The following is a 15,998-nucleotide window of genomic DNA, read 5'->3' on the forward strand; positions in this document are numbered from 1 at the left end:
ATATTATTCACTTTATGCGTAAACTCTCGTGACATTGTTTTTAATTAATTATATCATAGATGGTTTCTTTGTGAAATTAATGTAAAACTTTGTTTACATTCTAATGTCATCTTACAGTACTAAAAATTAACTCCAATGTCATCTTCATATGATCATATGGACACCTTGTCTATGTCTATGATAACAATTACATTTTTCAAATACTCATTTAGTTGAAAGCAACATTATAATTCAAATACTTTTTCTTTTCTTGAGGCCAATAATTCATATTTCTCTTTCCTAATCAACTTTTCAAATTGTATCGTTGTCTATATAAATTAATATATATATATATATATATATATATATATATATATATAGTTACATTACTTTATTTTATTGTAAAGAGTGTCATTTAGGCTTTTGCTTTGAAATTATTGTAGTTTTAAAAATAATTGCTACCAAATGTGCTTTTTGTAAAATTACTTTATTATCAAATTAATCAGTATTTAGTAAATTTTGACTTTGGATATATGTGTGGTAAATAAATATCAAATTATTGTATTTTTAGATACTAAATAATGTATATTAAGGTCACGACTTCAATTTACTACGTGACTATCTATAAATTATTAATTCTTAAAATTTTCAAAAAACACTCGTAGGATTAAGTGGGTTGTCCCGAACACTCATGGATATAAAGAAGAGTGCAATTTGCTTGACATTTAGAAGTGGTTTGGATAGATTTAATTATAATTTGTTTCACCAAACAAAAAAAAAAAAGGTTAAGATTGTGTTATAAATTATAATCACTTGTTTTTCTTGGGAGTCAATCCAAACACATCTAATGAATATTTAAAAATAAAAATAAAAAGATTCTTTTAGAAATATTAACTTCTAATGAATATTTAAAAATAAAAATAAAAAAATTCTTTTAGAAATATTAACTTTTATTTATAGAAATTAGCTTTATATTTTTTAAACAGGAGATCTTGTGTTTAAATCCCCATTCATGTTTATTTAAAAATACATTTTTAAAAGAAGAAATGCAAATTACAAAACAAAGTTTTTTTAAAAAAAAATTATAAAAAGGATAAATTGAAAAAAATTACACCTAAAATATCAATATGATATGTTAGTTGCAATCATAAACTTTGAAAGCATACAAACTTATAACTTTTACAATTTACCAAACAACTATTCCTCAAACTACTTCCTGAGTTTGGTTCAAATAAACAAAAATTTTATAAGTTGAATTGGTTTATGGATTCACTAAAATAACTCAACCTAATCAAATCAATCTAAACTTATTACTAATATTAGTAATATTAAAGTGTGATAGATATATTTATTTTAGGTTTATTTAATTTCATTAATATTTTTTAAAAACTTATTTCCCACAACTCCCGAAATAATTTTTAACTATTGGAAAAGAAAATTTTCATTATATAAATTAAAATTAAGTTCTACCATTAATTCAAGTATAAAAAAAATTAAAAATAAGTTTTTATGCATTATATATTTAATACGAGCCAAACTACTCCAAAAATTCAATTGTTTTTGGGTTCTTAACAAGAGTTATTTAAATTTACATTTACGAGAACAATTAGATTGAATCTAAGATGAACCCAACCCAACTTAGGAACATACTCTACCTTTCTTTCATTTCCATTCACAAAAACAAAGGTTGAAAAAGGGATGAAAAAAAGTAACTATCTCACATGGGAATGAATAGTTTTCAATAGAGGGAAATTAACTAAAATGCTTCAACTTTTCACATAATCTTTAAATGAATCATTACTTGGTAAAACTTAACAGTAGTATTAGATTTGTGTGAGCATGTATATATATATATATATATATATATGGTTGTTTCCTTAGTCCATGGCCTACTCATTATACCATGAGCTAATCTATGATTATTCAACCTCACCATTATTCATTAATGTTCACAAAAACCCACCCATTATTATTTCCTTCCTCTCATATCAATTTATCCTTTTACCAACCCACTACATCATTTCCAGCTTTCTTCAAAATTCTGAATATTGAATATCTAGGTGCTCTTCAAAATATATATCCAAATTCTTTTAGCACCCCATGACTCTGATCACTTGACCAAAGTACTCTCTGCTTTTATCTTAAACCACATTTGTATGACCAGTCACACATTGGGATTGGTCTTGAAAAGATGGTCTGTACTTACGAGGATGGGGAGAAGTTTAGGGTTTAGCGTTTTAAAGATTAAAGATTTAAATTCAAAGGCAACAGTTAATTATCAGTATCACATATGTTTATACTAAAAGAGATTAGAACATTAGAGTTGTTAATACTGACATCACATATGGATTAAACTCCGAAGCTGACACAAAGATCCAAACCCCCATGTCTTCTCGTGAATGATGTTCTTTAACTAGATGTAGGATCTACCCCATGTTTCTCAGTCTTTGCAAACTCAACGAAAATCAATCTTCCATCAACAATCTGCATCATTTATCCAAACAAAACTTATAAATCTCCTTAACAATTGACCCAGCTTAAAATACAATCCATGAGTTCAAACTAGCTACCAAAACTAGCATCTTGGTTGAAAGCTCATATTACTCAAAGCTCATATTGCAGGCACGGTTTTCACAAAAACCCAATTGAAATGAATTCCCAATAATAAAAAATTAAAACAGAACCATATTCCCGATGCTACTAATGTAAATCAGATATATGATCTCACTCAGACATTTTGTCGAACAGGTTATGTGCGTAAGAGGGGAGGACACATACCCTGCCATCCATGGCTTTAAGAGCCTTCTTTGCCTCAGCTGGGGATTGAAATGTGACAAAACCAAACCCTTTGGGCCTCTCGGTTTTCGGATCACGAATTAGCCGAGCTGAAGAAATTGGAATTTTCCATTGATGAGAAAAGAAATTGAAACTAAAACCGATTAAGGAGGAGATACGTACCTTCAGAGATTGAACCGAAGGGTGAAAACAGATTCTTAAGTCGTTCTAGAGTTGTGTATGATGATAGTCCTGAGCAAAAAAAGAGAAAAATCACCATCAATTGAGAAAAATCACCATTCTTATGAAATGTTCGAGTGAGAGAAAGGGAGAGCTACTGCTGATGAAGAGCTCCGAGCCAAGTCTGTTAGCCATTCCTTCACAAATCCCAATCGGCTATTTTGCTTCTTTTCAATTCATTATGATAAATTTACTTATGGTAATTTGTACCATTACAAAAATAATATTTTGAAAAATAGCATACTTTTTGTTTTATATTTAAAAAATAACACAATTTTAGAAAACTCCTAAATTCATGCCCTCATTCATATCCAAAAATTTTGCTCTCAAAACCAATTCAAGACACTATTTGCACCACTTCATCTTTTCTTTCTCCAAGGGAAACCCATCTTGTTTGAATGTGTTCATTAGTTTTATTGATCCAATCCTTGACAGTTTGTAAATCAATATCAATCATTTTAATTCTGTTCATAATTATTCCACCATCATTATAATGACAAACATTCTTGGCCATGGCTAAGCCTTCTGCTCATGGCTATGCCTGTGTTAATCTTTTTTTAACAATCTTTAAGGTTACCTATTGGGATCTCTTTTAGCTTAGTTGCTTAACTAAACCTAAATCAGATACGTGTGGGACTCAAAGGAAATTAAGCTTTGTTTGACCCTTCAACCACTCCTTTAATTTGAATATATTCTGAATAGAGAGTTTGTAACTTTCTTTTCCATTCCAATCTTAATAATATTATTGAAATGTGGGCTTAGTGTGAAGATGTGACATTTCTTCCCCTATGTTACAGTAATCAAACACTTTAATCTAACATTTCACACAATTCTAATATTAATTGTCGGTCACCCATGAAATTACCTCAATCATAGTGTGGTTAATTTTGAACTTAGTGTGGTTGTTATTGAGAAATTAAAAATTAGGGTTTAGGTAACATGGTTAAATATAACACAAATTTATAAAACTATTTATTTTGCTATAAATAGTTTTGATATTTTGTTAGGGATGATAATTTAATTTGTGAAAAAATAAGTTGGAAGAGTCAAAAGAAAAAAGAGAAACGTGTAAAAAAAGAAGAACACTATAAATGAAGGGGTAGCAGCGGCATTAGTTCATTGTTGCCTACAAATTCACCATCAAAGAGACACCTCATCTCTTTAAAAAAACGTATAGATTTGGAAGGAGGAAGACACCTCTCATAGGATAATAAAAAAGCAGGAATTATTCATTCTCACTCCTCCGGATAAAAGAGAGAAAAAAATTCCCCTTTAGTTTTCTTTGGGAGAAGAGAAATTCTTGAATCATCCTATAATTCTTCTTCTTTCATCATCTCTTCATCTCATAGCACAAGTAGCATCTGATCGGAAAACCCACTTCATCATCTATCATCATCCTTTTTTTTTATTATTATTATTATCTAAATTTATATTATTTTGGGAAAATTCTTGGCGGATGAAGTTGGGTTTTGATGAATTCTCGTTTTCATGTAATTTCCTTTCTCAATAATTACTAATCGATCTGTGATGATGATCATCTTGTACAAGCTGGTTTCTTTTTTCTTTTCTTTTTTTTTTTGGAATTTGAAGGAAAATAATTTTGATTCTGTAAATTGTGTGATCTGGGTCTGAAGAGTTGTTTTTGTGATTGATCATTGGTGGTGATGTTATTATTGTAAACCCTGTTCTGGGTCATTAAGGATGATGAGAGTTTGATTTTCAAGTAATTGTTATTGGTTTTTGTTAGTGTCTCTGACTTTTTGCTCCTTATATTGAGTTTGCGTGAACAGATGTTTTTCCTCTCTTATGGTAATTCCTTCCTTTTTGGGTTCTTTTTGGGGTTGGAATATCCATTCATAGACGATTGGTATTCTTCTTAACAATGCTTTGCCTTCTGCTCTGACTCATTTTTCACCATCATCTTCCTTATTTTGTTTTCCATTTCCTTAACTTGTTTTGTTTCGGAGTTTCTTGCTGCTCTTTTACTTGGCTTTGTTTTTTCTTTTCTTAAGCTCAAATGGTAGTGATCGAGTGCCTTATTTGGGTTGTTTTTGGTTAACTGATCTAATCTTTGATCGTGGTTTGGAATAACTTATTTGGGTTAAAAACTAAGTTCTTAAAAAACTATAAGCTTGAAACGTCAAAGCATCCGTAAATCCATTATTGGACTCTTTTTTTTTTTTTTTTTTGCCTTTTCATTTGTTTTTCTCCTTTGTCTTACGAGTAATTTATACAGGTGTGGTTTGTTTCTTATGTAGATTCAAGAGTGGAAGTTTGTTGAACAATCCTGTTAATCTATAGGTAGATAATAATATATACAATCTTTTAGATTACCTAGATAGGAAATGTTGTAATTTCTCTGTTCATGTCCTTGCAAACTCAGCCATCTAGACTCATCTCCTGCCAAGTTTGGGCACTGCAAAGCCTTTGGCAGTGCCCATGGATGCCACCACAAGCGAAACGGCAGCCCTACAGTTCCATAGCATTCCTGATCAATCAGTTTCTACTATTGTCACCAGTGCAACATCCACATTTCCACAATCGAAACGACATTGCTTTGGGGAATCTGACCCAGGTGAATTCCCCTTAGCCGCCAATCCCTCCATTGTTCTTCATGTCTTGACTGCATGTAACTTGGATCCTCAAGACCTTGCAAAGTTAGAGGCAAGATTTTTCATTTCCCTTGTTTTGATTTTCCAACATTGTTGTAACTTTTAGGATCGATAATGCTGCTGATTGATTTTGGTTGTGTGTTGCAGGCAACATGTTCATTCTTTAGACAGCCTGCAAACTTTGCTCCTGACTATGAATTGTCGATTTCGGAGCTTGCTGCATTAGATATGTGCCGAAAGAGAGCCATATTCAAACCTATGACACCAGAACAGCATGAAGCAATGAAGCAAAGATGTGGTGGTTCCTGGAAACTGGTATTGAGGTTTTTAGTGGCTGGAGAATCATGTTGCCGAAGGGAAAAATCCATGGCAATTGCAGGACCCGGCCACAGCATTGCGGTCACTTCCAAAGGAGCTGTTTACTCTTTTGGATCTAACAGCTCTGGACAGCTTGGACATGGTACAACTGAAGAGCAATCACCCCCTCGCCTTATCAGGTTGCAAAAATTTCAACGATCCTTTCACCTAATACCATAAGAAGTAGTAAAAAAGATTAATGGATTCCATGATGTTGCAGATCCCTGCAAGGAATTCGAATAATTCAAGCAGCAGCAGGGGGCGGGAGGACAATGTTAATCAGCGACGCCGGCCATGTTTATGCATTTGGCAAGGATTCATTTGGTGAAGCTGAGTATGGAGCTCAAGGAGCTCAAGTTGTTACTACACCAAAGTTGGTTGAATCCCTGAAGGATATATTCGTGGTGCAAGCTGCAATTGGAAATTTCTTTACTGCTGTATTATCAAGAGAAGGTACCGTGTACACATTTTCTTGGGGGACTGACAGTAGGCTCGGTCATCATACCGAACCAAACGACTTGGAACCACGACCCCTGAAAGGAGCATTAGAAAACATTCCAGTTGTTCAAATTGCTGCTGGATATTGCTACCTTCTTGCTCTAGCTTGTCATCCTAGTGGCATGTGAGCTCCATCCTCATTTTCATCAAGCACCACTTCTGTTTTTCACCTTTATTTGTCTTTACCAAGTCTTAGCACAGATTGAATGGAATGGTATTTTAGATTTCATTTTTTTACTACTAATGGTTATTCATTAACAATCCTATGTTTTCAAAACATCAGGTCAGTATACTCAGTTGGCTGTGGACTGGGTGGGAAGCTCGGTCATGGTTCAAGGACCGATGAGAAACACCCACGACTTATTGAACAATTTCAGCTTCTGAATCTCCAGCCAGTCGTGGTTGCTGCTGGTGCTTGGCATGCAGCTGTTGTAGGTCGTGACGGTCGGGTTTGTACCTGGGGTTGGGGGCGATATGGGTGCCTAGGTCATGGAAATGAGGATTGTGAATCTTCCCCTAAGGTGGTGGAAGCATTAATCAATGTTAAAGCCGTTCATGTTGCCACAGGAGATTATACAACATTCGTAGTATCTGACGATGGTGACGTGTATTCTTTCGGTTGTGGAGAATCAGCTAGTCTCGGGCATAACGTCGTTCTTCCTGAAGAAGAGGTTTCTCCTTGCTTATACTTTCTTCCTTACTTATACCAAATTCTTCTTTCAATCCATAGCGCTATTTTTATTGTTTTTATTACTATATATATTGTACAGGGGAATCGGCAACCGCACGTTTTAAAACCAGAACTAGTCAGATCCCTGAAGCAAATTAGCGAGCGAGTAGTACAGATTAGTCTCACTAATTCAATTTACTGGAATGCACACACCTTTGCATTGACAGAGTCGGGGAAGTTGTATGCATTTGGTGCTGGAGACAAAGGGCAGCTGGGAGTTGAACTTGCAAATCAAACCGAAAGGGGAAATCCAGAGCTAGTTGACATTGATCTAAATTAACCAAAAAGAAAGAAATTCAATAACTTTCTCTATGCTAATGGTTATGGCATTGCATTTTAATCACTAGATTTGGCAAATGAAATTATTAATTTGTAAATAGGAAGAAGAAAAAAACCAAGAAAAAGAAAATTGTGAATTGTTTTATGGTTGTTGATATTTGGATGGTAAATGGATGGGGCAGTTCCTTTTGTAGGTTTTCAATTCTTTTTAACCTTTTATGAAATCTTCAAAATTTAGTTGGAGTTCACCAAGGAATTGGATTCCATGATATATGAAGATGCTACAACAAATAAAATGAAAGTTATGAAAATGAAACTTCAATAGATTTCAAGAAAAAATCTAGAACAGATAAAATGAAATAGAACTACTAATTGAGTCCAAACATCATTTAATGTATTTATAATCTAGGTTAGGTTAGGATAGTTTTTTTATATCGATTGGGGTAGATTAACCCACCTATATTGAGAGGATTCTTTTTTAATAGTAATGATCTTTTAATAGCAATGATCTATAACGGGTGAGAATTAAGTGATTCAATTTCGAATTAAGTGATTCAATTTCGAATTTCGAATAGAATTAAGTGATTCAATTTCGAATTAAGTGATTCAATTTCGAATTTCGAATTGTGTGGAATTAAGTGATCTAAATCTCTAATGTGTGGAAATTAAGTGACTAAATCTTGAATTGTGTGAAATCAAGCGATCTAAATTTCGAATGTGTGAGAATTAAATAAGAGATATTAGATTGTGGAGGGATTAAAAGAAAATAAAAGAGATTAGATTGTGAATGCGTGAAAATTAAGTATATCTCTAATGTGAATGTGTAGATTAAAATTAAGTAAGAGAGTTTAGATCGTGAATGGATTAGAAGAAGTTACATGCTCTTTTCCTTAGATGCTAAAAGTGAAGAAGTTACCTGATCTTTTACTTAGATGCTAAAATTATAGTTAATGAAATTGGAAAGCTGTCTAGGAGTTGGAAGAAATCGATTTGGTTATGTGATTTCTTTGGTTCATAACCGTGCCTTGATCAAAATTATTATTTTAGAGCTCTAAGTCAATTTTTTTTTGCAAAATATAGTTAATTCTAACTTATCATTCTCATTTATTTTAAAAAAGAAAAAGTTGTTAAAGGCATGAAATTGTTCGTCAATTAGTCTAAGAATTCTAATTTTTACTACATTGAAGGGAGATTGTTAAGAATTCTAATTTTTACTACATTGAAGGGAGATTGTCAATTTAAACGAGTCCAATAATGCTATGTCACGCTAAGAAAAGGGCCCCCAATTGTTTGATTGTTTTAATTTTCTTTTATTCCCTTCAAAAGCTCCATTTTCTCCAATTGTTTAATTGCCACAAAAATATTTTTTTTATATATTAAAAAAAAAACAAAAAAACAAGCTAGCCACAAATAAGAGAAAAAAGAACATTCCATAACCACTAAATTTCTGATTAATACCTGAATGTAAATGTAAAATTATATTAGTTACTATTCAAAAGAAAAAAGAAGTAAAATTCTTTAAAAAATTTAATCAATAATAACTAATAAAAGCTAAAAAAAAGCATTTGAAAGAGAGTAAAAAAACTAAGTTATTTAAGAATGTGGTTTATTAAGCATTTCAGATGTAATAGATGATAAAACAAACAAGAAAATAAATCTTTTTGAAACCCTTCACCTAAGCTGAAAGCCAAAAAACATGCAATTCAGCTCATCTAAATAAAGTTCACTGAAATGCTTGAATTTTTCTATAGGATTTATCAAGGCCCATCTACATGAGGACAAAAAAAAAAAGGCTAAAATTTGGACCAATTGCTAAACTTTAGAAAAACCTGGCCCCCAATGAAAGAATTGAAGTAATGAAACCACATTTCGTACAAATTTTACACAAAATGATCATATTTTACATCACCCATGTACACCTGCCAAAGGAAAGGCTGCAAGAATAGCATCCAACCGAGGTGCACGCTCAAGGGGAAACGGCAAAGCATCTGATCCAACATAAGTCAGGGACTATACTACCCACCCAAACGTCAAAAAGCTCTCGAGGATCTTTGCATCAATACATTCCTTTGAAAACAGGATTCGTGCGGCATATGCTTGCACCGTACTCCTCATATTCCGCTTTTGTATGACAAGCCTGCATCCAAAGAAAACATGATAAGTTTTGTTGATTACGTGAACTGAGCTACTCTAGCACATTGGGAGCAGATTGTTCTCTTATGAGACACTGTGCAAGAATCTAATGGTAATATGAATTACGGATAGGCTCTCAAACCACATTGAACAAAAAAAGCACCTAACTTAACAGGTACCATGCCTGACATCCTTCCCAAAATGGATTGTAATTGGCATATGAAAAAGGTTTAGCATACATACCGCAAAAAACTCGGGAGTTGATGCAAGAACGGAGCCTCCAAACCAGACGGCAAATCTCTGGATGGGATGGCTAACAACATTGACTTCCACCGGATGCGACTGAAAAAGGCAAGAAAATTGTGAATTCATTGGAAAGTATTTCGTCCTGCAGTTTAAAAAAACATATATATATAGTAACCAGTTTCTTTTTAAAAAGAGAGAAACAAGAAGGTCATGCAGCATTTCTCACTTTTATTTCTCCTCCTAATCTAGCTTCAGAAGCAAGGATTCGAGCATCCACGATTTTCTTCAAGTCTCTTTGTAACCTCCTATGGAAGTCCTTGAACATTGTTGAACCTCCAGATAGTACTATATTCTAAGGTAAGCAACAAATATATTCAATAGGAGAAGTAGGCTTTTGTAAAGGAGTAAGTACTGGAATAGAACGGTCATTATATATGTCTAGGCAAACAAAAACGAAAAGCAAGAAAAAGGAAAAGTGTACATCAAATAAATCTGATAATTAAAGAATGGCAGAAAAAAGGGTGACACCTAAGTAAAAATGAAACCACGTGTGGAACCCAAGTAAAATGTAAAATGCACATAAACAAGGTAAGAGAAATTCAATACATTTCCTAAGCCAAAATAACTGATTGTTTCATTATAATCAGGCTTGAAAGTTACTTTCAAGAATACTTCACCTTGTACAACGCTCTTCTGGTATCAATTGGAGCAGATTGAATACACCTGTCTATTACAGCAGGCAAAGGGGTGGTAAACTCGCTGCTGTAAATTTCAGGATTGAAGAACACCTGTAAATCATCAACATTGCCAAAACAGTTCAGCACTACGATGACGAGAATTACAATTGCAAAGGGAACAGAATGACAAAATTCTCTAATCATCATAGCCTAACTCAAGCATGCATTTCGGGAAAACCAAACCTCCGGGCCAAGAAATCGTTCATAGCCAATATCACAAGAATATGGTGCGCCAGTCTTGGGTTTAATACCCTTCCAGTGCTTTAGATACTTGCCTGGCTCCTTATCATGCTTATTGAACTCCTGAAATCAACAATACAAACTACCTCATCAAATCATTTGTGAAGAGAATCAACGACAAGATAACTAAACTAAAACAGAAATACAGAATAGGTTGAGAAATATGTTATCTACTTCCAAGTTTCAACCAAGTTGTGATTGAAATAAATCTTAAAAATGTGCTGTTTTCATTTCTATCTACCAACCAAGAGTCCAAGACCCATCAAACAAGTTTAGAGAAGTTCCAACCTTGACAATGTCAGAACAGGTATAGCAATACATTTCCTTCACTTTTCGGGCCACTTCAAAAGAGTCCTCAGGTGGTACATTTTCCCCTCTTTCCTAAATGACACAAAGGTAATTGCAGAGTTTGTGAGCTCATCAATAGGCAACAGCTCATTGTATAAATTAACATAAATGGAAGCAAAAAAAAATATCTAAGAACATTCTTATATCCTCAATTTTAGTAACTTCTGATATCAGCATATCCAGAACAACAAAGAAACTTAAAGTACACAAAAATTAAACATCAAAGACAACATTCTTTTGAAAATAATATAACATGTGATCTGTTAGAATTTTGACCCTATAACCTCTTAGAGAAGGCAAAGACAACCTAACCATTGAGCTATTCCCTCATTGGCAACTTCAAAAACAATATTCCACATCATATATTAAAAAATGAAACATAACTTCACAGAACAACACCTAATATTAATATCCCATATTTTTACCCAGAAAATTTTATTTGTGTAGACAACTACTTCACTAGATCCAGAGCACTTGATGGAGTTTCTTAGCACGGAAGAATTAACTAAACTAACCAAAAAAAATTCGCAACCATGGATATTGGAGCGTCAAAACCACTCTAAAAAAATTCCATCAAAATTTCCATGTCGAAGAAGAAAAGAATCACACATAAATATTACAGGATAACCAGTCAACGAAGACAAATTAAGCTTAACGATTCTCTAAATATTTCCACATTCTTACAAACTGTAGTCAACAGAGACAAATTCAAGGATCAAATGATGCAAAGCTTAACAAGAGATAATTCTCCAAATGTTTTCATATTCTTGAAACTTTCCAGTAATAAACAGCTGGTCACAATGATATAGATCAGATATGAGCAATTGACAATTGACATGACAGGATTTGACCTCAACCATTAGACCCTTCAAACAAGCAAAATATAATTCTTCAACCAGAAAAAGAAGAAGAAGAAGAGGACAAAAGAGAGACAACCTACCTTCATGAGCTGTTGGACAAAGAGAGTCACGTCTTTGCCAGCAATGGGAACTGACTTAATGCTACTTCCAATAACATAGCCATCTGCAACAGGCACAACATGAGTAGCCCCATCTCCAACGTCCACTACAACTCCTGTCATCTCACACTAAGGCAAGCTAATTGTCAATTTATGAGCAAAAGATTAACATAAAACATTATCAAGAAATAAAAAGACACATTACATAATATACGCAATGAGTAAAAATGATGACACAATTAAACTGATTGCTTTAAGGATGCGACAACAGAAATAAATACATAGAAACAGGAAGAATTCATCTTCAAACATATCTAGAGTGATTTGCGAACAGATTCTGCCTTTTCCTTCTTTAATTGTTAAGTGGTTAAATTTAATACTTCTCCAACTCATCAAGAATTACTTTAGTTTTTATTACAAATCAGATCATAGTCTTTTGAAATCTAAAACATTTCTGCAACAAGATTGCTTCGATATCGAGTTATCTGGTTTAACTCAAAAGTTATAGGAAGCTTTCGCTTTATGCTAAGAAGCACATACACTGTAGTTTGACTACCATGTCCATGTCTGACACATGTTGAACACTTGGGCACTCTTATACTTATTAGCCACGTATTGGACACTTGTTAGTACAACAAAAGTGTTAGACATGCAAGGTGAGTATACAAAAAAGACACATATAAGACCATAAGAATAAATTTTTAAAGTGAAATACACAAAACTAGGTTTCTTACACATATGAATGCACCAACATTTACTTTTCTTTTAATGAAAATAACAACATTCACCGAGGAAAAAAAAAGAATACAAGGGCATACAAAAACAAAAAAGAACAGCCCCACCAAACCACCCCAGCTGAATGAAGGGGCTCCAACTAGTAAAATGTTGACTATAAAATAGTTACAATAAAAGCCTCAAAATTGACACATTTCCTTTTGAATTTTCTTTTAGCATAAAAATTATATATATTTTTTAAAATGTAAATTTTAATAAATGTGTCATTGACCTATAGTATATTAGATTTTTAAAAAACAACTTGTCTCGTATCCGTAATGTGCTTGCGGGTTCAGCTTTACTGAATCAATAAGCTGCTGAACATGAATGAATGAATAGTCGATTGCCATTATAACATCCAAATATCTAACAGAATCTAAAACCTCTCAAGGAAACCTCCAAAGGGGTAGCAACTGCTTTTGGGTTTTTTTTCTTTTTCTAAACTTAAAAGTTGTATTATCAGTGCTTATATTCCTTGCAAATTAAGAACTACATTTCCCAGTGCTATGAAATTGCGTCCATACATACAGATTAAGAAATTGCTTCAATTTACAAACCAACCTTAGATGTGGTATAACCAGCAGCAAGAGCAAGGACGGAATTGACAGCAATATAAAGCCCCGGAACATTGAATGTCTCGAACATTATTTCACCCGTATACTCTCGACTCTCAGGCGCCGTAAGAGGGCTCTCGGTCAAAAGAAAATAATGATCCTCCGGATCACACCGTAAATAATTGAATATACACTGCTGCCAGAACCGCTCCATGGCATCCCAATTATAAACCTGACCATTTCGAATCGGATAACTAAGATTATAAGTACTACTAGATCTCGACTTCGCAAGCGCCTCATCTCCAATAAAGAAATCAAGATCTGCCATTACACCAGCATTATGCTGCGCAAGCCAGTTAGCTTTCGACGAGTTTCTGGATTGGTTTAGGAACGATTCATTAACTGCAACTACACTAGGAACGATGAAACACGGCTCTACATTACCGGCAAACCCCATTTTAGTATATCTGAAACAAAAACCCAAAAAAAAAAAAACAACAAAAAAAGTTAAAAGAAAGAGGCAAGGTAGTCAATGAACACCGACAGAAACGAGAAATGAAATTAAGAATCGAAATTCAAATTGGGTTTTCGTTAAAGGACAAAGCAGAGTGATAATAGAATGGAAAAGGGTACCCGGTTCCATTATCGATTACTACAGCGGGACGAGAAGCAGCGGGGTCCATACGGGAATATGAAGACGATTGTGGTTGTCGATGTTGAAGGTGATATCGAGATTCTGGATATGGGAGTGGACCTGCAACTGAGATCCGGAATAAGGTTGAAGAGAGAGGATCATGGCCATCAAAGGCGCGATAGAAGAAGAGAAGAGGAGGAGATGGTTGAGGTTGAAGGAGCAGTTGTAGACTTGGATCGCAAGCGAAAGGAGCGACTCAACGAACGGAAGCTTGATGGGTTGTAATAATGGAGGAAAAAAGAAGCCATGTTTTTAGAATTGTAATGTGATTAAGGGGAATTAGGGAATGGAGAAAGTGGAAGGAAGTTGATGATGAAGATGATCATCTTTGTTTGTGTTAGGAATTTGTGATGCTTTTCTTCGCAATCAAACAAAACTCAATCACTATGGCGACCTCTGTGTGTGGGTTTCGGGGTTGGGGCTTTTGCTTTTTTGGAATATCATCTCTCTATTTTCCACCGTTGGATATTCACCCACCATGGATCTTTCGCAGCCGTCCGATCTCCCTCTTCTACTTCTTGGGCCCACCTAAAGTCAATACCCCGAGATCCACCGGCCCAATCCCTTCTCCTTCAGTACACTATACGATTCGTTTCCCATTTGTAATCATAACCAAAATTTCCCCACAATTTTACTAATTATATATAAACCTTTTAAATTATAAATACCCTAAAATCTCTCTATACATTTCTACCCTTACTCTGTGAGTCTAACTGATAAACTAATATTTGTAAGATGTTCTATATATATATATATTTATAATTTTTTAAAACGTGTTATATACTTAATTAATTAGATTCAAAATAATTAAGGATATAAAATTTGTTAAAGTCTATCAATATAAATCTATCGTAGATAAGTTTGGTTATATTTATAATTTTTTTAAATATTGCTACATACATAATTATTATTTGTAAAATTGTCATAAAATATAATTACAGTCATTTTAGAGCAACCAACAAAGTTCAAAATTTTCCTTTGTTATAATTTTTCATATATTTTGCTTTATTTTGAAAAAATAAAAAGAAATACATCTTATAGTTGTTGAGTTTTTTTGTTTCGTTTCAATTTCAGTCTTCAAAACTTCAAAACATTAAAACTTTACTCTTGAAATATGAACTTTATTTCAATCTTCTACATTTTGTGCTTGATGTAAATTTAAAATAAACGATATAATAAAATTAAGATTGACTATTAAAAAGTAAAATTGAATATTATGTCAATTATCGTCACCTAACACAATCTCCGTCCCAACGCTCTAAATTCCTTCTCATTATTACGATTTAGAAAGAAAGTTAATATTTTATCGAGAATGTAAAAAGCTTTTTTTAGTACCAAAATTGATGACTTTAAAAAGAATGAAAAGAAAGAGTTGAAAGGGTACCCTAAACCCTTTCTTTTATATTTTTATCGTTGCGTGGAGGAACGGTCAAATTTCCCTATTGTCGCTAACATTCGTATTGCTTTACGTAAATTAAAATCTGAATCATCAACTACTTTTTTTCCCTTTCACATATTATATCCCATTTATTTTGAATTTGTTCATCGTTTACATTTCCTCTTTCCCTTTTCAACTTAAGAAGTACTTAAAAAAACAAACCCTCTTCCCATTCATTTCTCACTTTCGAAAAAATTGAATTATTGATCTACGTTGTTGAAGAAAAACTTGTGTTGGTCTAGTGTTAATTTGGCCATCAACGCTCCAGCCTCTAAGTTAATAACGACGATTAGAATAGTGCAAGATAATAGAAAATTTGTGATGTGTTTTAGTGTAGTACCTCAAATGTCTCGAGGCTTTAATTAAACTTTGTAATAGATATTTAACTAATTAACCTAATGAATAA

The 15,998-nt window shown here is 33.3% G+C and overlaps 3 protein-coding genes across 5 annotated transcripts; 1 reads left to right on the forward strand and 2 right to left on the reverse strand.

The window, feature by feature from the left end:
- Nucleotides 1-2,207: 2,207 nt before the first annotated feature.
- LOC101205553 (small RNA-binding protein 11, chloroplastic) lies at nt 2,208-3,252 on the reverse strand. The gene is made up of 4 exons (XM_004135241.3): nt 3,093-3,252; nt 2,938-3,006; nt 2,758-2,864; nt 2,208-2,463 (listed from the first exon to the last, which is right to left on the reverse strand). The coding sequence occupies exons 1-4, from the start codon at nt 3,127-3,129 to the stop codon at nt 2,389-2,391; spliced, it is 288 nt and encodes a 95-aa protein (XP_004135289.2). The 5' UTR covers nt 3,130-3,252; the 3' UTR covers nt 2,208-2,388.
- A 761-nt stretch (nt 3,253-4,013) lies between these two features.
- LOC101205316 (ultraviolet-B receptor UVR8) lies at nt 4,014-7,672 on the forward strand. Of its 3 annotated transcripts, none has more exons than XM_004135240.3 (7): nt 4,014-4,484; nt 5,253-5,295; nt 5,378-5,658; nt 5,754-6,103; nt 6,184-6,585; nt 6,745-7,132; nt 7,232-7,672. In XM_004135240.3, exons 3-7 carry the CDS (start codon nt 5,434-5,436, stop codon nt 7,469-7,471), a joined length of 1,605 nt encoding a protein of 534 aa, XP_004135288.1. In that variant the 5' UTR covers nt 4,014-4,484; nt 5,253-5,295; nt 5,378-5,433; the 3' UTR covers nt 7,472-7,672. The 3 variants fall into 3 exon arrangements, with proteins under 3 accessions (XP_004135288.1, XP_011655590.1, XP_011655591.1); XM_011657288.2 differs by having other exon boundaries at nt 4,130-4,484; nt 5,231-5,295; XM_011657289.2 differs by lacking the exon at nt 4,014-4,484 and adding an exon at nt 4,504-5,145.
- Nucleotides 7,673-9,059: 1,387 nt separating this feature from the next.
- LOC101205075 (actin-related protein 3) lies at nt 9,060-14,562 on the reverse strand. The gene is made up of 9 exons (XM_004135239.3): nt 14,094-14,562; nt 13,468-13,927; nt 12,115-12,261; nt 11,115-11,207; nt 10,770-10,889; nt 10,527-10,637; nt 10,076-10,201; nt 9,847-9,945; nt 9,060-9,607 (listed from the first exon to the last, which is right to left on the reverse strand). The coding sequence occupies exons 1-9, from the start codon at nt 14,141-14,143 to the stop codon at nt 9,527-9,529; spliced, it is 1,287 nt and encodes a 428-aa protein (XP_004135287.1). The 5' UTR covers nt 14,144-14,562; the 3' UTR covers nt 9,060-9,526.
- Between the last annotated feature and the right edge of the window lie 1,436 nt (nt 14,563-15,998).

The sequence above is a fragment of the Cucumis sativus genome, chromosome 5 (assembly GCF_000004075.3).
Source record: "Cucumis sativus cultivar 9930 chromosome 5, Cucumber_9930_V3, whole genome shotgun sequence".
Lineage (NCBI taxonomy): Eukaryota > Viridiplantae > Streptophyta > Magnoliopsida > Cucurbitales > Cucurbitaceae > Cucumis > Cucumis sativus.

What these genes read in the sequence shown, in the direction of transcription:
- LOC101205553 (XM_004135241.3), bottom strand. Translation starts at nt 3,129, where the DNA reads ATGGCTAACAGACTTGGCTCGGAGCTCTTCATCAGCA. An exon ending in CTTCGGTTCAATCTCTGAAG is followed by an intron (nt 2,865 to 2,937) that starts GTACGTATCTCC and finishes CAATTTCTTCAG; the next exon opens with CTCGGCTAATTCGTGATCCG. An exon ending in TTAAAGCCATGGATGGCAGG is followed by an intron (nt 2,464 to 2,757) that starts GTATGTGTCCTC and finishes TAAATGATGCAG; the next exon opens with ATTGTTGATGGAAGATTGAT.
- LOC101205316 (XM_004135240.3), top strand. Translation starts at nt 5,434, where the DNA reads ATGGATGCCACCACAAGCGAAACGGCAGCCCTACAGTTCCATAGCATT. An exon ending in TCACCCCCTCGCCTTATCAG is followed by an intron (nt 6,104 to 6,183) that starts GTTGCAAAAATT and finishes ATGATGTTGCAG; the next exon opens with ATCCCTGCAAGGAATTCGAA. An exon ending in TCGTTCTTCCTGAAGAAGAG is followed by an intron (nt 7,133 to 7,231) that starts GTTTCTCCTTGC and finishes TATATTGTACAG; the next exon opens with GGGAATCGGCAACCGCACGT.
- LOC101205075 (XM_004135239.3), bottom strand. Translation starts at nt 14,143, where the DNA reads ATGGACCCCGCTGCTTCTCGTCCCGCTGTAGTAATCGATAATGGAACC. An exon ending in CTGGTTATACCACATCTAAG is followed by an intron (nt 12,262 to 13,467) that starts GTTGGTTTGTAA and finishes AGCTTGCCTTAG; the next exon opens with TGTGAGATGACAGGAGTTGT. An exon ending in GATTAGGAGGAGAAATAAAA is followed by an intron (nt 9,946 to 10,075) that starts GTGAGAAATGCT and finishes TGCCTTTTTCAG; the next exon opens with TCGCATCCGGTGGAAGTCAA.